General features: G+C 36.6%; 1 protein-coding gene across 2 annotated transcripts in view; it reads right to left on the bottom strand.

The window, feature by feature from the left end:
• GABRG2 (gamma-aminobutyric acid type A receptor subunit gamma2) overlaps positions 1–23,324 on the bottom strand; it is a 101,170-nt gene that overhangs the window by 2,777 nt on the left and 75,069 nt on the right. The window contains exons 7-9 of one of the 2 annotated variants that reach the window (XM_006730680.3): positions 14,992–15,144; positions 2,885–3,090; positions 901–924 (exon numbers count right to left, since the gene is read on the bottom strand). In XM_006730680.3, coding sequence (XP_006730743.1) covers positions 901–924; positions 2,885–3,090; positions 14,992–15,144 — 383 coding nt within the window. The remainder of the gene's footprint in view (positions 1–900; positions 925–2,884; positions 3,091–14,991; positions 15,145–23,324) is intronic. The other variant, XM_006730679.3, reaches the window with a different exon arrangement.

The following is a 23,324-nucleotide window of genomic DNA, read 5'->3' as shown; positions in this document are numbered from 1 at the left end:
ATTTTTTGTCATGCTTACCTATAGGCAAATAGTAAACCCCATTACACTGAGCAAATGTACTAAACGCTATTAAAAGAAAATGTTAAAATATATACAAATATAGGAGTTTTCTGAGTTTATACCACAAATGGTATGGCTTATGTTTTAAAGAAATACAGTGTTTTGTCTACCATTCAGCATCTAGAAGCTTCAGAATGTCAGCAATGTTTACCTAATGTGAGTGAAAATTGGGAAAAAAAAGGCTACTGCCTTTTTACTGTTTGAGAAGAAACTAATACCAATCAATCGAATGATAATTTAATCTTTGCTGCCCTATTAATTATGAAAGTACAATAAATCACAATGATTAATTCAGAGGAGTTAATTTTAGGATATTTATTATAAATATGAACCCTAGTGTCTCTAAGTTATCAGAAATCGTTGCATTATTGCATGATAGAGCCAAAAGGCCCCTGGATTATCCTAAATGGAAGGGATGGGTGTTTTAACTTAAAGCATTTCAAAGTTTTATAGAATTGATAGGTTCAAAATTCAGAACAATGGAGATTACCGAGTTACATTTTAAGAGCATTTATAGTATATATGGTAGGTGCAGTCAATGAATTTTATCTGAGAAGGGAGGATAAGGTTTGACTTTGATGTTTAAAGAAACCCTCTTTTCTAATGATATGTCCTAGAGCTTATAGCTTTATAGCGTCAAACCTCTGCAAATTAGTGTAGGGTTGATGACTCAACTCTAGAAATCTATAGAACTTTCTTCATCTCAAAGGTCGTACCTCTCGTAGAATGCTTAAATATCTACTCACTAAAAAAACAAAAAAAAATCGAAACACCATGTAAGCGTTAATAATTAAATTCAGCAGTTGCATGCAGTGAATTTTCATTCCAAAAACATTATACCTTGAAGGAAAACATCCGAAGAAGCTTTGGGTTTGTAGACAGAAAAGAGAATTGCATTTTTTTTTAATTAAAAGAAAAAAAAAAGAAGAAAAAGACAAAATGATAAATTAAAAATACATTTTAAAAACAGTAAAATGAACTGAAATTATAAACACAGAAGGACAATTCTGGGCTTGGAATAAAGTATATGCCCAAATTTGGAAAATGGAATTTGGGGATTTCAATAATTTAATCCATAATTATCTAACTACAGAAGACAGTGTTGTTCACTTGTGAGGAAGCTTTCCACTGCCTGGTTTCCCTGTATAAAAGTACTGTGATTTTATTTTCTAATTAACATCAAGGAGGCCTTACTAGGTAAGTCTTAGCACAATGAACCAAAGGGCATATTTAATGGAAAAATGAAATTTCAGCTTCTCATTCACAGCTTAGGCTCTTTCTAGTTGTGATAAATCATCTAATTGGCTTACAAGAGGGAAATCCATAAAATTTTCAGATAATTTGATTTTTTCAGTTTCTTTAATCCCCTCTGCAATGATAGAGCTGTTAGAAAGGGCAGAAGAGCTTTTTCCGAAGGACTCTTGTTTAAAAGTTCACCCTCACATCCTTGTTAATGCTGGCATGTAATAATGCTGAGTGTCATAGAACCCTCTTCTTGGGGAAAAATGTAATGGAAAGTGAAGGATGGGGAGAAATAATAATTAAAAAAAACACAGTAAGGAAAATAAAATAAGGATAGAAAAAATGCAAAGATAGAGAGGCAAACAGGAAAGGAAAGGACTGCATAAAGCATCGTGAATATTTGGGAAATTAAGGATTAGCATTTCTTTTTGTCTTAATCATCAAGAATAATGATTTTTTTTCTTTACCTGTTACAGATTCTTACATTCAGATAAATATATGCCATTTGTAGAATTTCACCAGCGTTCCTGGAGAACAGGCTTCAACCTAGAATCAGCTGTATTTCCTCATTAAAATGTAGTTGCCCCAAAGTTGGTGGGTCAGAGCGCTAGCCAATATCAAGGCCTTCATGGCCTTTATGACTGACCAGGAAAGCATGAATTCAGGAAGCTAGGGTGACTTCCTTTGCCCCTGTCTTAGAAGGGAATAGACCTTAACTTCAATGGGGCTTCCTAGAAGCCAGACAGCCACTATACTCAGGTGCATAAATGAGTAGCTACTTGCTCTCTTCAACATCCATACTAAAGGATAATTATATTAGGCTTGTATATTTGTGCCTTATCATCTCTATTTAAAGTTTGGTGACAAGGTGAAGAAGTCATCCTACCTTTTTCCAAATCATTGAAATCAATCCAGGTTGGTAACTGTATAAATCATCAACATCAACCATCATCATCAACTATTAATGGTAAGGACTTTCATGTGTAAGGCACCATGTAATGCTTTTTACCTTCATTTCCACAGCAGCCCTTTAAGTTATATATTTTTTATAATACTCATTTTATATATGAGAAAACAAAGACACAGGGAGGCTAAGTAACTTGCCCAAACAATAGATGATCCATTTCATTTAAAAACGATACTTTTTAAGTATGAAACCAATTGTATCTTCTTGTGGTAAAACACACACAATTACTTGCAAAAGTGTGGTAATCTTTGAAACTTCAAGAACATTCAGGCTTCCTAATGGAAAGCCTTGAATGAAAATGTTAATTTAAAACACCAATAATTTAAGAATGCTATAGTAGGGAGCAGAAAGATGACAATCAATGAAACCTAGAATAAATGCATGTCTCAGAAACGTTTATAATCCCTATGAAATGAGAATAAGAGTATGCCTTAGTGAATCAGGTCTCTCCCAAGTAAAAATTCTTCTGGCCTGGTCAAAATCATACATTCTCTTTTCATTTTGGAGCCCAAAGTGTTGAGGCTTAGCCTGCAGACAGGCTAAGACCAAGCCAAAACAAAATCAGGTGGCCTTTACATAAAAATTTCAGTGATCCCAATGGGAAATGATACATACAGGGTTTTTCTTCTTTTTGTCTTTATCCTTGCTTGGTTTCCGGTTGCTGACAAAATAATGCAAGGTGCCATATTCCACCAAAGCAGAGAAGACAAAGATGAAGCAAACAGATACAAAGAGATCCATTGCTGTAACATAGGAGACCTTGGGGAGTGACTTCCGGGCAATGGTGCTGAGGGTGGTCATTGTCAGGACAGTGGTGATACCTGAAGAAAGGTACAGTAAAACAGATCATGCGACCTCATCAGCAAGTTGGGTAACTGAGTCATTACTGAGACCAAATTTGTTTTGTGACTTCTGATAAGCAACCTCAGTAATGGGAAAGGAGGCATAACTAACTGTAACCCATTCACTCTGCCCACAAATATTTATTGCCTGCTTACCAAGTATCAGTTACTATGACAAACACTGAGTATATGCTGAAAACTAAGACATGTTCCCTGACCTTATGTACCTTATATTTTAGTGACAGAGAACACTATAAATCAAGGGGGCAAAGGACAGTATAATTACAAATTATGGTTTATGTGATGGAGAACAGCAGGGATGGTGAAAACCTAATTAGATGGGATACTGAGGAAAGACATCTTTGAGGTGGTGATATTTAAGGAGAAGTTTAAAAAGTTAGAAGACACCAACTTCTGACTAATTGCAGAGTAAATAAAGGAAGATACTGAGGAAGGGACACATTATCTTTTTAAAAAAATTTAGAATACCTAGCACCTGGGGAGAGGCAAGGGTATCAAAGTGATGCTGAGATAACAGAAGTTATATCATGCAGAGCATGTAAAGGAGTTCACACTTTATTTAAAGTACAAGGAGAATCCATTAAGGGTATCAAATAGAGGAAATGAGCTATGTGACATGTTCTGATTAATGAATTTTAAAAAAACTAGAAAGAAGATGGTGTGGTAGAAGGATCCTGAGGTCACCATCCCCAGGGATATACCAAGGTGTAACAATTACATATATTGCAACTCATTCTGAAAATGACCTGAAGATTGGCAGAACATATTCTATAACAGCTAAAGTCATAAAAAGCCACATCAAGAAGGGAGAAGGGTAGGAGGAAAGAGGTATGGTTAGGAACCAAACTACTCTTGTGACTACCCAGAAGTGGGAGGGATAGGACAAGCATGGAGGAATAAGGGGATGAGCACCCCCATCCCTGGGTGCCTGCACTGAGATGAGCCCCCATAATGTCTGGCTTTAAAAATCAGCAGGGCTTAACTCTAGGAGAGCCAGAAAGGTCAGAGGAAACCAAGTCTCCACTTCTAATTAAAGAGCCAGCATGCTATACTACTCACCATGTATTCCAGCACAGAAGAACCAGTTTGATAAGTGCCTGGGTTATACAAGAAGGAGATTTTTTGAACTGGTGTCAGAATCTGCAGAAGCTTTCTCCAGGAACAGAAGTGCTGATGGGCACCATTTTTCTTACCCTACTTCAGCCTGGATGGCTATATGTTTGCAAAAGCCAGTTCTGAAACTCTCTACTTGCTAGCAGCACTTGCCCCACCCCATCATTCCTCAACAGATCCATCTTACATAATCTACCCTCTCCAGCCCCCTCCAAAGGGACTCCTGTCCTGCCATAACTGGCCAGGTAACCTCAGTTGGGAACAGCAACCCCTCAAAGAGACTACTGCCCCACAACACCTGGCAGGTGGCCCTTGCCGGAATCAGTGTCCCTCCAAAGAAAACCCTGCCCTAGGGACTGGGGAGCTAACCCCACACACCAGCATGTCCATAGTAGCTGTAACCAGGCCTCTTAGCTCACTGTACTAGGGGCAGTCCCTACCCACCACTGTGCCCACAGCACTCACTGCCACAGCAGGACAGTGCACACAGCCTACACAAGGGACATCCCTGGAGCACCTGGTTCTGGTGACCAGGAGGGGATTGTACTACAGGGCACCACAGGATGCCTTCAACGTAAGGCCACTACTTTCAAGATCAGGAGATATAGCTGACCTACCTGATAAATAAAAACATAGAGACAAAATGAGGAGACATAGGAGTATATTCCAACAAACAAAAAAAACCCAAAACCACAGAAAAAGAGCTAAACAAAATGGAAATAAGCAAACTACCTGACAAAGAGTTGAAAGTAATGGTCACAAAGATACTCACAGAACTTGAGAGGTGAGTGAATGAACTCAGAAGAAACAGAAAAAATTAATAACCAGTCAGAACCAAAAATATAAAAACATCCCTAACCTGGAAAAGAAAACAAACATCCAGGTCAGAAAGCCCCTAACAAGTTAAACCTAAGGAGGTCCACACTAAGATTTAAAGATAAACAATCTTAAAAGCAGCAGGAGAGGGACCAACAATTACATAAAAGGGAAAACCCTCTAGGGCTATCAGCTGATTTTTTTTTTTTTTTTTTTTACAGCAGAGACTTTGCAGGCCAGAAGGGAGTTGCATGATATTCAAAGTGCTAAAAGGAAAGAACCTACAAGCAAAAATGCTCCACCTGTCAAGGCTATCATTCAGAATTGAAAGAGAAAAAGTTTCCCAGACAAACGTTACAGGAGTTCATCGCCACTAAACTGTCCTTACAAGAAATGTGAAAGAGACTTCAAGTGGAAAATAAAAGGTCATAACTAGAAATAAGAAAATTATGGCAAGAAAAAAATCTCAGTGGTAAAAGCAAACATACATTAATGGTAGCAAATTAATCACTTATTTAGCTAGTATGAAGGCTAAAATGCAAAATTAGTATGATTGATTATAGCTACAAAAATTAGTCAAGGAATACATAAAATAAAAAGATTAAAATATGGCATTATACATAAACATGGAGAGTAAAAATTTAGTACTTTTAGAATATGTTTGAACTTAAGCAATCACCAACTTAATATAGATGGCTATATACTTAGGATATTATATATGAACCACATGATAACCACAAACCAAAAAATTATAATACATACCCCCCCCCAAATAAAGTGAGAGTAATTGAAGCTTAACACTAAAGAGAGTTCTCAAACTGTAAGGGAAGAGAGCAAAAGAATATAGGAAGAAAAAAGAACTATAAAACAACCAGAAAACAATTTTAAAAATGGCAATAAATACATATCTATTGATAATTACCTTATAAATGGACTAAATGCTTCAATCAAAAGACAGAGTGAATAGATTAAAAAAAACTAGACCTATCTATATGCTGCCCTACAAGAGAATACTTCAGACCTAAAGACACATACAGACTGAAAGTAAAGGGATGGAAAAATATATTCCATGCAAATGAAAGTGAGAAAAAAAGCTGGGTAGCAATACTTAGACAAAATAGACTTTAAAGCAAAGGTTGTAACAAGAGACAAAGATAATGATAAAAAGGCCAATACAATAAGAAGACGTAACATTTGTAAATATCTCCACACCCATCATAGGAGCACCTAAACATATAAAGCAAATATTAACGGACAAAAAGGGAGAAATTTGTCAGTAATCCAATAATAGTAGGCAACTTAAACAGCCCATTTACACCAATGGATAGAATATCCAGACAGAAAATCAGTGGAGAAACAGTGGCTTCAAGTGACATATTAGACCAGATGGACTTCACAGATCTATACAGAAAATTCCATTTAAAACTAGCAGAATACACATCCTTTTTCAAGGGAACATGGAACATTCTCTAGGATAGAGCCCATGTTAGGCCACCAAACAAGTCTCAATAAATTTAACAAGACTGAAATCATTTCCAACCACAACAGTATAAAACTAGGAATCAATTACAGGAAAAAAATTGGAAGAAACACAAAGATATGGAGTCTAAAATGCATACTACTAAAGAACAAATGGATCAAAGAGGAAATAAAATATGTGGTGGGATGCTTGGGTGGCTCTGTTGCTTAAGTGTCTGCCTTCAGCTTAGCTCATGGTCCTGGGATTGAGCCTTGTGTTGGTGGTGGGGGGGGGTCCCTGCTCTGTGGGGAGTCTGCTGCTCCCTCTCCCTCTGCCCTGCCCCACCACTCATTCTCTCTCTCAAATAAATAAAATCTTTAAAAAATATGTGGAGACAAATGAAAATGGCTATACTATAGTTCTAGAATCTTTGGGATACAGGAAGTTTATAGCAATACAGGTCCACCTCAAGAAACAAAAGAATATCTCAAACCTAACAATCTCAGATCTAACCTTACACCTCAAGGAACTAGAAAAAGAACAAAGCCTAAGGTTAGTAGGAGGAAGGAATAATAAAGATCAGTTTGGAAATAAATGAAATAGAGACTAAAAAAGAAAAGATGAAACTAAAAGCTTGTTCTTTTAAAAGATAAAATTGATAATTCTTTAGTAATATTAATCAAGAAAAAAATAAAGGACTCAAAATCAGAAATGAAAGAAGTTATAAGTGACAGAACTATAAAAAATAACAATATAGGGGCACCTGGGTAGCTCAGTCATTAAGCATCTGCCTTCGGCTGAGGTCATGATCCCAGGGTCCTAGGATGGAGCCCCGCATCGGGCTCCCTGCTCTGCGGGAAGCCTGCTTCTCCCACTCCCCCTGCTTGTGTTCCCTTTCTCCCTGTGTCTCTCTCTGTCAAATAAAATCTTTAAAAAAAAATAATATAAAAAATTTTATGCCAAAAATTGGACAACCTAGAAGAAATGGATAAATTCATAGAACTATATAATCATCTAAGACTGAATCAGGAAGAAATTAAAAACTGAACAGACCAATTACTAGTAATGAAATTGAAGTGGTATTCAAAAAACTCCCAACGAACAAAAGCCCAAGACCAGATGGCTTCACAGATGAATTCTACCAAACATTGAAAGAAGAGTTAATACCTATCTCTCTCAAACTACTCAAAAAATGGAACAGAAAGAAAGGAATGCTTCCAAATTCATTTTATGAGGCCAGCATTGCCCTCATACCAAAACCAGAAAAAAGACACTACAAAGAGACAACGAATTGCAGACTAATATCCCTGATGAATATAGATGCAAAAATTCTCAATAAAATATTAGCAAACTGAATTCAACAATACATTAAAATGATCATTCAACACTATTAAGTGAGATTTATTCCAGGGATTCAAGGATGGTTCAATATATGTAAATCAATCTATTTTACACTACATTAACAAAATGAAAGATAAAAATGATATGAACATCTCTATAGAGGCAGAAAGGCATTGCACAGAATTCAAAATCCATTTATGATATAAGCTCTCAACAAAGGGGGTATAGAAGGAACGGACCTCAACAAAATAAAGGGCATATATGAAAAACCCACAACCAACATCATATTCCAATGGTGAAAAGCTGAAAACTTTTCCTCTAAGATCAGGACAAGATAAGGAAGTCCACCCTCACCCCTTTTATTCAACATAGCTGCAGCAATCAGACAAAAAATAAATAAATAAATGACATCTGAACTAGTAAGGAATAGGTAAAGCTGCTACTATTTGCAGATGACATGATACAAATATATAAAATACCCTAAAGAATCCACCAAAAAACTGTTGGAATGAATAAATGAATTCAGTGAAACTGTAGGATGCAAAATCAATATACAGAAATCTGTTGTTTCTATACATTAAAAATGAAATAGAGGGCGCCTGGGTGGCTCAGTTGGTTAAGCGACTGCCTTCGGCTCAGGTCATGATCCTGGAGTCCTGGGATCGAGTCCCGCATCGGGCTCCCTGCTCGGCAGGGAGTCTGCTTCGTCCTCTGACCCTATCCCCTCTCATGTGTTCTCTCTCTCTCAAATAAATAAATAAAATCTTTAAAAAAAAAAAAAATGAAATAGAGAGATTACAAAAACAATCCTATCTGCAATTTCATCAAAAAGAATAAAATACTAAGCATTTAACCAAGGAAGTAAAAGACCTGTACTCTGAAAATGATAATGGAAGACAACATAAATAAATGGAAATATATACCATGCTCATGATTTGGAAGAATTAATATTGTTAAAATGTCCATATTATCCAAAGTAATCTACAGATTCAGTACAATCTCTATCAAAATACCAATAGCATTTATTGCAATCCTAAAATTTGTATGGAACCATAAAAGACCCTTTAATTGCCAAAGTAATCTTAAGGACAAAACTGGAGTTATCACAATCCCATTTGAAACTATTCCAGAAAGCTATGGTAATAAAATGGTATGGTACTGGCAGAAAAACATGTAAATCAATGGATCAGAATAAAAAGCCCAAAAATAAGTCCACGCTTGTGTGGTAAATTAATCTACAAGAAAGGAGGCAAGAATATGCAATGGGAAAAAAAGTCTCTTCAGTAAATGCTGTTGGAAAAACTGGACAGCTACATGAGAAAGAATGAAACTGGATCAGTTTCTTATATCATATACAAAAATTAACTCCAAATGGATTAAAGACCTAAATATAAGATCTGAAACCATAAAACTCCTAAAAGAAAGCAGAGCTAGTAAACTCATGGACCTCGGCCTTTGCAATATTTTTTCTGAATATGTCTCGCCAGCTAAGGAAAACATAAGCAAAAATAAATAATTGGGACTATATAAAACTAAAGAGCTTTTTGCATAGCAAAGGAAACCATCAACAAAACAAAAAGACAATCTACTGAATGGAGGAAGATATTTGCAAATGACTTATCTGATAAGGGGTTAATATCCAAAATAGATAAAGAACTCCTACAACTCAACACCAAAAAATAATAATAATAACCAAATAAAAATTGGGCAGAACACCTGAATAGACATTTTTCCAAAGAAGACTCAGAAATAGCCAAGAGACTCATGAAAAGATGCTCAGCATCTCTCATAATTAGGGGAATGTAAATCAAAACAACAGTATCACCTCACACCTGTCAGAATGGCTAGTATCAAAAAGATGAGAAATGACAGTTGTGGCAAGGATGTGGAGATAAGGGAGCCCTGGTACACTGTTGTTAGAAGTGTAAATGGGTGTAGCCACTCTGGAAAACAGTATGGAGGTTCTTCGAAAAACAAAAAATAGAAAATACTGTATGATCCAGTAATTCCACTTCTGGGTATTTACCTGAAGAAAACGAAAACCCAAAAACAATTCAAAAGTTACATGCACCCCTATGGTTATTGCAGTAGCATTTAGAATAGCCAAGATATAGAAGGAACCCACGTATCCACTGATAGATGAATGGATAAATATAATATGGTATACACACACACACTGGACTATTTCTCAGCCATAAGAAAAAAATAAAAATCTTGCCTTTTGTGACAACATGGATGGCCCTAGAGGGCATTATCCTAAGTAAAATAGATCAAAGACAAATGCCATGGATCGAAAAAAATAAAATGTGCAAATGGGCAAACAATAACAAAAATAGATACAGACTCATGAGAACTAACTGGTGTTTGCTTGAGGGGAGATGGATAAGGGTATAGGCAAAATAGGTGAGGGGGATTGAGAGGTACAAACTTCTAGTTGTAGAATAAATAAGCCCAAGAACCATGTGGCTCTCTTGGGTCATTAGATCTTAGTTTAGTATCAAGTTTCCTCAGTGTATTTTCTGTTATGAAATTCCCAAGAGGTGAAAAATTGGTGTTGGTTGAAATAACTTCACAAAAAAAAGAGTAGCCTTTCATAGAGGAGAAGTATGATCAAGGGAACTGCAGTTATAAACTACAATCATAACCTCTTTCCTATATTATTATTAGGGAATAGCCCATCTCCCTTTGTAATCTGTATATTATGTGACAACAGAAAGGACCTCTATCTTAATGTCCTTTGTGACTTCATAAGACAAGTATAGTGCTGGGACTCAATAAACACCCTTTTGAATGCATAAATGGAGCAATCAATGAATAATGTATATATGATAGGTCAGAGAGACTCATGCTACATCTGAAAATAGGAATCCACATTGATGGCCTGTGGGATAGAATTTTAACTGTACATAACAACAGCTAACATTTAGTGGATCTCTTTCTTTGACCAGGTACTGCCTCAAGTACTTTATATATTATCCCACAAAATCCTCACAATGAGGATTATCACCGTTATCCTTTTTCTGCAGGTGGAAAAAACTTGAGCACAGAAAGAATAAAGAATCTGTCCAAGGTAGAAAGTGAGAAAGATGAGATACAAGCCTACAAAGTCTGACTTAAAATGCTGTGCTCTGACCCACATTGTTATATTCCCTCTCTATGAATATGTACCTAATATGCAGCATGAAGCACCAGACACTTGGGAGCTAGTGTATTTTCTTAATTCAGGATGATGTGGACTGTGGGTCTTCCATATTGTCATGATAGAACCTTAGCAATGGTCAAGTTTCTCAGCTACAAACTAGGGGTGGCGTGGGAGGGGCATACCTCATAGTGTTCTTGTGAAGATTAAGTAATATTCATTAACTGCAATTCCTAGTAAAATATCAATAAATGTAAGCTATTTATTTTAGAGAAGAACAGTCTGCTTCTCAAATTAAAAAAACTTCACTCAAGTTGTCCATGCAATAATTCATGTAGAAGTTCTTGACTATACATAATTACAGTTGATATATTTTGTGGGGGAGAATTTATTTTTGATTACTTGAATTTGTAATTTTATTATATATAAACAAACAAACAAACAATAGCCCCTAGGAATTCTCATCATGTATTATTCAGCTGATAATATATCACTTTTAAGGAGGGTAATTTTTTTTTAATATTAGTCACCATACAGTACATCATTAGTTTTTGATGTGGTGTCCAATGGTTCATTATTTGCGTATGGGGGGAACCTTGGCCTTCACATTCAGGCCTCAAGCCACACTTGACCTATGGAGGAGTGAAAATGTCATAATTTACAGCAGATACCATAGACAATTTCACTTAAGAAAATCTGATCTAACATGTAAGTTAAAAACTTATCTAGCAAGTTAGGAAGATGTTATTTAGGCTACATGGAAGTTCATCACAGCCATGTAATGTAAAGGAAGACTCCTGAAGAACCACTTCATGATATTTTCAGGTTTCTGGTTGGATCCGCGGGGAAGAGAACAGTGGGTGGGAGATGAGTGGTAGTTTTAACCGATCCACCCACCAACAACAAGATAGCTGGGGGTGGTTTTTAAAGTCCAGTTTTGCTAAGCAAAGGATTAGGCTTACTTGGGATAGATGAAAAGATATCCATAGCTTTTATCAATTCCTCCAGTCTGGGCATCAGGTAAGCTCTTCAGGCATGCTACCTCACCTCAGATTACTCGTGTGAAAAATACCAACTGGTGTTTTTATTGTTTCATCCGTCGACATTGAACCATGATTAAGGCTTACCAGCTACCACCTGTGTGCCAAACTACATTCAAGTGTTGTAAGCCCCAAAATGACTGCTTCCCGTGCTCTCGTGGTCTGAGCTCAGAAAGAGTCTGAGCCGTGTAGGTATATTTATCTCACTCATCCAACAACTTGGCTTTAACTATTCTGTGACAATAAACTTTAGGTCCACAGGTGTTTAGGGTCATCTGGTTTAATGCTTGATTGTAAACACTGAAAAAGGTAATGTGATCACATGTTAGAATCACCTGGGGAATTTTTTTTTTTTTTTTAATCCTGACATGCAGGCCAAGCTCTCAAAATTTAAATAAGCATCTTCTGTGATTGGACTGAGGCAGCTATACATGTAAAGGCATCCTAGTGATACAAATGTGCAGTTGAATTTAAGAAGCACTGATCTAGAGAATTGAGAAAGCAAAGTTAACACAGAGAAACTGTCTCTCCTGCCCACCTTTCCCCACAACTGGCCTTCAACAAAGCCTCACACAAAGAGCAACTCTAAGCCCCATTAGCCAAGGTGCAGATAGACTATCTGCTGGGGGTGTGATCTTGTGAATGTCATTTAACCTTGCAGCACCTCTGCTTCCTTGGCCCTACAAAATGTGTTAATAATTTTTATTATCACTGTAACTTCTGTAAGTAGTTGTGAAGGGTAGAAAAGTCACGGGGACTATATTAAACAGGCGTGACTTATAGTCAAAGATCAACATAGAAGAGCACGTACCTGTTATTTGTTCAGGGGCCTCTCTCTCATTCCTCATTCTTTAGCTCACTCACCTTGATCCCTTCTCCTACAGCAGTTTTGGCCAGTAAGGGCTCATTTAATGACTGGTTGAAATGAATTATCAAAGTGGCCTTAAGAGGAGTTTGACCAGCAGAAGTCTGGACTTCAAGAGAAGAGATTGATTTGAAATCTTTTTCTTAAAATATTTTTGGTATGGGTAGATTGGAATGTATTAATGCATTTGTTCCATCCATTCATAAGAGCATACATTACTTGAATAATCAGTGAAGAACCAGCTATGGGCCAGGCACTATACTGGGAATGAAAAAACATCTACATTCTGATGTGAGAGACAGACATGTAAGCATATAAGGCAATACATTCTACTCACAGTGACAACAGTCCTAAAGTAATAGGCTCGACATACTTTGGGTTTATTTCAGCTGGTAGAAGTAAACAAGATATTCTAAGTGTTGAATAGGACTTGTAACAATGTACCACATATAACAGAAAAGTCCAAACAAAATTATTTTGAAACAGATGGGAGACTAAATTAGGTTTGGAAGAGGACAAACATGCAAATGATGTCTTCTTCCCAGTAATCTCTTTTGCCCTCAGTTTTAATAACCTGGTACAGAGCATTTTGTCAGAAAATGATATATAGTTGACCCTTGAACTACATGGGTTTGAATTACATGGGTCCACTTATATGCAGATTTTTTCAACAAATAAAGCACAGTACAATAAATGTATTTTCTCTTCCTTATCAGTTTTTTAATAACATTTGCTTTTCTCTACTTTACTTTATTGTAAGAATACAGTACATAATACATGTGACATACAATATATGTGTTACTGGGAAGGCTTCCAGGCAACAACAGGCTATTGGTTTGGGGGGAGTTAAAAGTTATATGTGGATTTTTGACGGCTCAGGTGAAGTTAGAACCCCTAACCCCCACATATTTCAAGGGTCAATTGTAGTTGCTAACATTTCTAATGCTTTAGTATGTTTCATCCATGTGTGGAATACCTTATTTTCTTAAGTATTTTCTGTACCTAACCTAGATTAATCTAATAAAACCCTATAGAAAATGATATATGTTTCACATTTGAGGAAAATATGATTTACAGAAACTAAAGAGCATTTCCAAGCCATACTATACATGTGGGATGAAATCCAGATTTATTGGGTTTTAAAACCGGAGCTCTTAACTACTACAATTATATTTACTCACTAGTCAAGAGCGGGCAAGAGATGTGGTCCTAGTTTTCACATAGCTGATAAAAGAGGACTGTGATTGTATAATTCATCTTTCAACAGCTTAATTCTTAGTTAACTACTTAACATTCATGGACCTAGACTCCAACGTCCTTGTGAGTCTGTGGCTTTGTAATAATCTATTTGAACCTTATTCCTCACATGAGAAAAAAATGTGAAAATATAAACATCTCTATATATAATACATCAAGAAAGATGCAAATAATCTTAAAAGTGTATGCGTTTGAGGTGGGGAGGGGCTGTATTCCCAAAATGTCACAGGTATTTTTCCAAAAATATTTTCAATGGTTAGAGCCAATTGCTGTGTATATACATCTTCAAATGTCATTATGATAATTATGGATGTTGGAATTAATAGCCAGTCATGTGCTGGTAAATGTGTAACAGTTGACTCTAGGGGAAAAAAGGCAGTCCTGATTTTTAGTGTTTGCCGATTTCTATGATGTTAATACTTTCACCTTGGCTGACTTCAATCTACCAATGTGACATCTCTCAATACATTTGGAAAGAATAAACACAACCAGCTCTCATGAGCTTGTGTGAGCAGCTCCGCAAATAACTGCCCAGAGACCAAAACACAAAATCTACTGAAATTAGAAGTTTGTTTTTTTTTTCCTAGTCAAACTTAAATTTATCAAGAGAATTCACTAAAGAAAGTGAATTGAGGTAATTAAGGAAAACTAGAACTGGAAATCTTTTAAACACCTTTTTAAATATGCTAGTTTTCTTTAAAATAAAATCATGTCATTTCTATGTAATTGCTGACTGAATTAACAGCAAATCAACTTAGAAAGGGGAATAAAGATTACTGATACCGGATACTTATCTTGGAACACTAAAAGAAAAAGAAACGTGTCTCACCTAAAGAAGTTCTGGCTGGAACAGCATCCTTATTGATCCAGAAAGATACCCAGGATAGGACAACAATGAGTGTGCAGGGGATGTAGGTCTGGATGGTGAAGTATCCCATCCTTCTGCTCAGGTCAAAGTAGACAGACATGACCACATAATCTCCTGGAACAGAACAGAGCATCATGCCAACACTTATCAAACTTGGAAAGCATTTAGAATAGGGAGCCCAGATATAAACTCATGCTTATATTGTCAATCAATGACAGAGGAGGCAAGAATATACAATGAGGAAGAGAGAGTCTCCAATAAATGGTGTTGGAAAAGTTGGACAGCCGTATGCAAAAGAATGAAACTGGATGACTACTTTAAACTATATAAAAAAATAAATTCAAAATGGATTAAAGACTTGAAACCATAAAACTTCTAGAAGAAAATATAGGCAATAAGCTCTTCAACATCAGTCTTAGTAATATATTTTTGGACCAGTGTAAGGCAAGGACAACAAAGGTAAAATAAAGAAATGGAATTACATCAAATTGAAAAGCTTTTGCATAGGGGCGCCTGGGTGGCTCAGTCGGTTAAGCGGCTGAGTAAAGACTCTCCCCCTAACCTTGCAGTGTTTCCTAAGTGTAGTTATAAAAACCTCTTAACACTGCCTTTGGCGAATTGATGTACTGTCACTTGTCTGAGTCAAGCTTGGTTAAGACAGTGATAGTGACCCAGAAACTAATTAGGGAATTTACCTTCCATTTGAACATCAGTTCCCTCTCAGAGATCATTAAGTAGCCATTAATGAGCAACTATCCCTGAAAACTTAAAGTGGGAACTTCTTGTTGGTAGTAAGTAGGTTTTGATTAGTTTTCTGAGATTATGCTTCTCTATGTTGATTTATCTGGACTTAAGCTACTTAAAATCATGGCATTTCATAAATTAGTTTGGTCTCTGCTTTTCTTCTAGTTTACAATATAATAGACCCAGGCTATAATTGTGGAATAAAGACACTTAATTTGAGATGATCCCCATTAATGTCTGTTTCTTTCCTGTTTCTTTGATCAGAATACTGTAGGCAAATGCAAGTTCTCATATTCTAGATAGGAAAAACAAGGAGAGGTTTTCTTTTTAAATAGTAATATTCAGTGGTGCTTTTTCTCCTTATTTTCAGAGTCCTTGAGAGTTTTCTGCATATTTTAAACATGTGTTTAAGTGAGACTTTACAAATTATAATATTTTAAATAAATCTAGATAACTTTAGTAACTTTTTTTTTTTTACTTCTTATCACATAAGTGAATGAGAATCTACACTTTGGCATTAATGATCTGACTCTTTTAAAGGTGAACTTTAATTTTGTCTCAAGTTAACCCGATAATTATCTTAGTTCAATACTCCACTTCCCTTTAGGTCATAATCTAAACGTCCATAGCCTATTTATCCATCAATTTCTATTTGAAGGTAATAGCTTCTGAGCATCTTTCATCTTTGCCAGCAAATCCAAAGCTTTTCTACCACTAGATTATGAATTCAAACTTGGGAACAGGCCATTTAAAAGCAAAGCAGTTTTACAGTGACAGCCTGATGCCTGTCTTCTCTAAGGCCACAACCTGTGTCCCACCCAGGCGCCCATCTAAGGCCACAACCCTTTTTGTATTTTTAAAAACTCTGGGCCAAGGAGCCTATAAAATCAAAACCCCTGAAAGTGCTACATCAGTGATTCCTAAGCCCAAAAGGTTTAAATGCCAACCAAGTCAAAAGTGGTTATTTCAGCCACTTCAAATATATTCCTTCCATTGATTTAGTCTAACATATGATATTTAAAGTCATAGCATTTAATAAATTAGTTTGGTCCCTGTTTGTGTCTTAATTTAGAATGTTATAGACACAGGCTATGATTGAAAAGAGAAGACATAATTTGAATAACACCCACTAATGTCCATTCTTTCTTTATCTTTTATAAGCTTCTCACATCTGGTTTTAGGAAGAGACTATCAATGTTAATGAACGATGAATTCCAATTTTTTTTAACTGTGGTGCAAAACTATTTCTTAAAAACTTAACAATTCCAGTGGTAGAAAAATCTTCTACCCCGTGAACACCTGAAATAATGACAAGAAGTATTTTCTGGTTACCTGGAATGAGAACTACTATATACAGAGACTGGGGCTGAATGGTTTGCATACATTATCTCAACATCATTAATATCTTGTCAGGTTGGCGAAAAAAAAAAAAAAGATTTCACTTTGTTCCTCACTCATGATTCTTACTCCACTTAAATATAGTTGAATAGAACTTATATTATTCTACTAGATTGACTTTAAAGACAAAATAGTGTTAGGCTCTCCTTATGCTCATAATAGTGTTAGTGTTATGCTCTTCTTTACATTCCTTTCTCTAGTCTCTATTTAAATTAACAAATATTCTGAATCACTGCTATGCATACAGCCCTCTATTTTAGGGAGTATGGAGATTAAGACCTGTGGAATCTCACAACTGATTCTAAATTAAATTAAGATGGAACAAGATAATTTTCTCTTGACTACAATTCAGATAGACAGAGACATGTGTTGAGACAATGCATTAGATCTAACTATATCACCCCTTATTAAATATTTGAATCTGTGGTATACTTCTATGAGGTTGCTTTTGACCACAGGAAAGCAAGAGAGTTGTTGGCTACATTTGCATTTGGGGAAACATAAAAAGCATAAAGGAAAAATATTTACACATTTAACATGTAAAACTTTAGGAGTGCCTGTCTGGCTTAGTCAGTAGAGTATGCAACTCTTGATCTTGGGGTTGTGAATTTGAGCCCCATACTGGGGACAGAGTTTGCTAAATCAATCAATCAATCTACAGCTTTTAAAAAAGTTAAAAGAGAATGCTTTAGATAATTTTAAAAGGAAAATACAACACTTAAATAATATATCTACAAAATAAGAAATTGAAGGCCAGTGTCACTGATACATAAACAATTCCCATTAATCATTGAGAAAAGAAACCCAAATTTTAATTAGGTTAAAAAAATGAATGGATAATTGATGGATATATGAAGATTATCAACTTCAGTAGTGATCAGTGAAATGCCAAGTAAAACAATAGTATTTCACTTTTAACCTATTATATTAGCAGGAAGTACAGACAAGATGTGAACTAAGAGCTACACACTTTTGATAGGGGTAAACATTGACTTTTTGAAAGATAATGTGGAAATATTTTTTTATAAGGATTTTATTTATTTGAGAGAGAGCATGAATGAACATAGGGGGAGCAGCAGAGAGAGAGGAAGAAGCAGGCTCCCCACTGAGCAGGGAGCCCAACATGGGACTCGACCCGAGGACCCTGGGATCATGATCCTGAGCCAAAGGCAGATGCTTAACCAATTAAGCTACCCAGGTGCTCCAGAAAATATATATTTTTTTAAAGATTTTATTTATTTATTTGAGACAGAGAGCACATGAGAGGGGGGAGGGTCAGAGGGAGAAGCAGGCTCCCCGCCGAGCAGGGAGCCCGATGCGGGAGTCGATCCCGGGACTCCAGGATCATGACCTGAGCCGAAGGCAGTCGCTTAACCAACTGAGCCACCCAGGCGCCCCCAGAAAATATATTTTAAAAAATATTTAACTTCAAGATATCTGGAATAAACACTGCCCCAAAAAGGCTTTGTAAATATTGCCTTTTAATTGGCACCACACTTTTCTCCAGGTTTGCTGTGTTCCCAAAAGAATGAGTAGAATACCTAATCCTTGGGCAGAATCACAGTCCCTGAGCTTATGGAGTCTAGAGCATTATGGGTAAGTAATGACTTTCAAGTTTAATCAGTGGTTAACTTCTATACATGCCACTCCCATGTGTTTCTGCATCCATCACCTGCCCACCATTCCCAGTGGTGTCTGAGGCCCCTATTAACTTTTCTGGAATTACATTCAGTATTCTTCCAGCAACTAGGTCCTGTGAGGTCAGAAGGGAAAACATAACCAAACTGTAATTCTTGCCATCAGGGAGTCCTCAGGAAGACATAGGGATATAGCATCACTACTCAGTGGCACAAGGGCTCTAACAAAAAATATACACGCTAATTTATCTTACACACCATAATAAAATGAAGTCTCTGGCAAGCACATTTCTGGAAATTCTACTTAAATAATTCCAATCTTTGAAACCTTAAAGAGATCCATGTTCCTCTTCACAGACAGTCCAAGCCCCTTAGTCTGGCATGGGAAGCGGTCTATAATCTGAATTTAACCTAGACATTTCTCATTATTCCCTTCATGTAGACAAAGTAAATTAAATATTTGCACTTCACATTTGTATGATTTTTCTGCCTTTATCCTTCCTGACCTCCTCTCTCTCCCAGATTCCTAGCACATCTCCTTTTCCTCATTCCAACTTCCAAATGTCCCCAGCACTACCACACTACCACACACACATACTCTGTGCGATGACTAGACATGTGCTAAGATGGTAGTTACCTTAAGTAAAATACAAAATTAAATAAAATTTAAAAATCTATCCCCCCATTCATCAAGGCATTTTCAAGTGCTCGGTAACTACATATGTATTATGATAGTATAGATCACAGAAAAGCTACTTCATCATAGAAAGCTCAATTGGACAGTGCCAGTTTAGACAAATCTTTCTAAAATTTACCTCTGTTCATTCCATTCCCTTCAAGTTTCTCAGTTTAAAATCCATACTGCTTATCATGTGTTTCTGGTCCATTTTACCCTTGGTCCATCCCCGCTGTATCTCACACCATTTATGATTTCCCCCTTTAATGCCCACCCAACTTGATTTACTTTCTATTCTCCTAAGAGAATAGGTACTGCTCATTCTTTTGTCTTCATTTGTCATGTTACCTCCAATTTCAGAAATATCCCCTGTTCCTGTGTTCATGTCACACATGTATACACTCCTCCAAACCCTTTAATAAGTGTCCATTGATATCAGGACACACTAAAATCCTTTAATTTGTCCTTTAAGACTTTGTATAATCTTTCCCCTGACTGCATCTCTAGCCTCATCTTAAATAGTATTTCCTCACACTCCAAATGGTGTTCTTGTGGTTACTTTGTATAATCTTTCCCCTGACTGCATCTCTAGCCTCATCTTAAATAGTATTTCCTCACACTCCAAATGGTGTTCTTGTGGTTCCTTAAATGTCCCCGCTACTTCTTGCCTTAGGATCTTTTCACATGCTGATTTTCTTGGTTCAAAATCTAATACCCCCATCTTTTCTTTAACTCCATTCTTTCTTCAGATGTCAATTTATTCCATCATCAAAGAAGTCCTTAATAGATCTAATGTCTTCAGTAAAACCTCATAGTATTATATGACAGCTAGAGAGCTGATCACAATTTAAAGAATATGATTGGTGTGACTATTAGATTATACTATTCAATTGGTTCACAAGTTCCATGAGGGAAGTAGCTATACTTAGTTACCTATTTTAGTCTCAGCATCTAGTACAGTGCCTCGTACACAGAAGGAGCTCAACAATTATTTGTTAAATGAATAAATGTTTTAGCTTAGAAAGCAATGAAGAAAACCCTGGGTGAACCCCATACCAAAAAACATTTAAGACCGAGACAGAGATCAATATGAACGTTTGAAATATTAAAACTTCACTTTAGAAATTATTGCTTCTGGAAATATTTTTACTGGATACCTTGCTAAACTTAATCCCCAGAGATGTGAATATAAGGTCACAAAGAGCTGTTAGCAATCTTAACTGCTTGCCAAGAAGAAAAAAGGGAAGGGAAATCAGCTGTATCAGAGTGACCGCATTATGCTTATTAAAGAATCGATTGGTGATTTGAGTTTCTCAACCAGATCCAATTCATGAGAGAGACAACAAAGGGGCTTGGCTGCTGAAAGAGATCAATCAGCCTTTCACCTTAAGTCTAATAGGTAGATGTGTTTTCGTTTCAAAACTTCACCGTTTTTATTTCACCTGTTATTTCTTTAAGCTCATATGTTGCAAAAAACAAAATAGCAACTGGAAAAATTACAGTGGAAAGTTAAAGGTGTAATTTATAATTTTTTTCTAGGCTAAGTCTATCTTTTAAAGACTCCCTCTGACTTCTCCACTGAGCAAAGAGAGCATAGAACTGTGGTGAAGACCAGGAGCTGCGTCAAGTAAGATTTCCTAGAAGCAGAGGTAGAGTCAAGAATTCCTGCAAGGGTGAGTGACTTATTGGGGTTTAACTGTTAAAAGAAGGGGAGTGAGGGAAGGAAGCAAGACCTCGCAGTGGGAAAAAAGCTAAGCATAAGTAGGAGAACTTCTAGGAGGTTCTGGAACAAACTGTACCACAAAGTGCCTCCTCGAGGCAAGAGCAGCCGTCATTTGCGCTCTGTAGGCTGTGGTGGAGTGGCCTTAATCTCCCAGTTGAGATGGTTCTATTTTGGCCAAATGCAATTCTGTAGAGAAGGGGACAGTGGTGGGCTGTAAGCAGCCACCTCTTACAGAACCTGGAGGATGGGTACACCAGCTCAGAGAAGAAGGGAAGGAGGGGTCATCAAAATGTCCACTACAGGAACGCCTGGGTGGCTCAGTTGGTTAAGCATCTGCCTTCGGCTCAGGTCATGATCCTAGGGTCCTGGGATCGAGTACCCACATTGGGCTCCTTGCTCTGCAGGGAGCCTGCTTCTCCCTCTGCCTACTCTGCTGGCCACTCCCCCTGCTTGTGTGCTTGCTCACACACACTCTGACAAATAAATAAATAAAATCTTTCAAAAAAAAGTGTCCACTACAAGAGCTGTGATGTCAGACTGGCTAGGTTCAAAAGTCTTACTTCTGCCACTAACTGATTGTGTGATTTGGGGAAAGTGCCTTAATTCTCGGAGTCTCAACTTCCTTACGTGTAAATAGGGATAGTAAAAAACCTCACCTCACAGGGTTATTGTGAAACTAAACTAAAAAGAGTTAATATATGTGAAGTGCTTGGTATAATTCCTGGCCCATAATAAAAGGTCCATTAATGTCATATATTATTACAAAGTAGCATAATCTTTGTAATATTATTAATACCATTCTGGCACATATAAGCATAGAAGAAATAGTACTCTACATCTAAAAGAGAATTGGTTATAAAGGCTCCTAGAATTTATCCGTATCAACCAATTTTGTCCTCTTGAACACCCATCAAAGAAGATTGGTGTTTTATCCAAGGACACAGAGCTACCTAGTGGCAGACCCCTGACTCCTGCTTCCCAAAGCAATACTCCTTTTGTAGTAAATAGCCTGTTCATTTTAAGCCAATGGTTAGGATCATGGAAATAAAGAGGCGGGGGAGGGAAAGCAGAAAGTTGAACAATTACTGAATGTAGTTAATATAGCTGGTTTGGATAACTGGGGGTCCCAACGACAAAGAGAAAAATTCCTTTTGTTTGCTCTTGAACCTTATGTATATAGGCATATTACTTTTAGGAGGATGGAAACTCAACCATACTAGAGTTGTCCTCCTGGAGAATAGCTTTAGATAAAAGGAAGCTTAATATTTGTAAAGCCTCCAGAGATTAGTGGTTTCCTCTAGGTTTACACAGTGAACCTAAGTTTTGCTAATATCTTAGTTCTCTGCAGTTCTGTACTAGAAAATTCTCTTTACTAGATTTAATAGTATAAATCACTCCTCTTCTTCACATGCTTTAGAAGCCACAGTTTCTTAGCTCATTGTGACCTTCTGTAATAGAATTCGTTATTTGGGGTCCATCACCAAATTCCAACAAATAGCAAATAGTAGCAAATAGCAAATAAATTCACCTTGAGATTCATATAAATAAAACAACTCTGGCTCAGAAATCTAAAACTGAAGATAGAAATGAATGCATTTGCCACTTTGATCCATCCAAAAGGAATGCAATTTTTCTCAGCATAATTAAATCTAACTCCTACAAACATCTGACTAGATACTAAACATGTTTTATATAAGTGCAGAATAGGTTGTGGTAGCAGAAAATACACAGAATCCGGTCCCAGAATTCAAGTGCTAGTAATGACACAAACAAGGTCCAGAGAGTAGGATAAGTTGTTTAAATTCTCCCAGGAAAGTAAGGATAAGCATACCTAAGGCTGTTGTGAAAACCACATTTGCTAATGGTAGGAAAAGTGCTTTGTAAGTTTTCAGAGATGATGTATACATGTTATATATTATTACATAGCAGCACAATCTTTGTAATATTATTAACACCATTCTGGCACATATAAACATAGAAGAAATAGTACTCCCTATCCAAAAGAGAATTGGCTAGAAAGGGTCCTAGAATTTATCCATATCAACCAATTTATCCTCTTAAAGACGCATCAAAGAAGATTGGTATTGGCATTCTACAGTATGGTAAGTAAGCTTCT

This window comes from Leptonychotes weddellii, chromosome 7 (assembly GCF_054177405.1).
Source record: "Leptonychotes weddellii isolate Sample4059 chromosome 7, ASM5417740v2, whole genome shotgun sequence".
NCBI lineage: Eukaryota > Metazoa > Chordata > Mammalia > Carnivora > Phocidae > Leptonychotes > Leptonychotes weddellii.
Note: the sequence above shows the minus strand (reverse complement) of the source record. Positions and strands in the feature narration are given on the sequence as shown.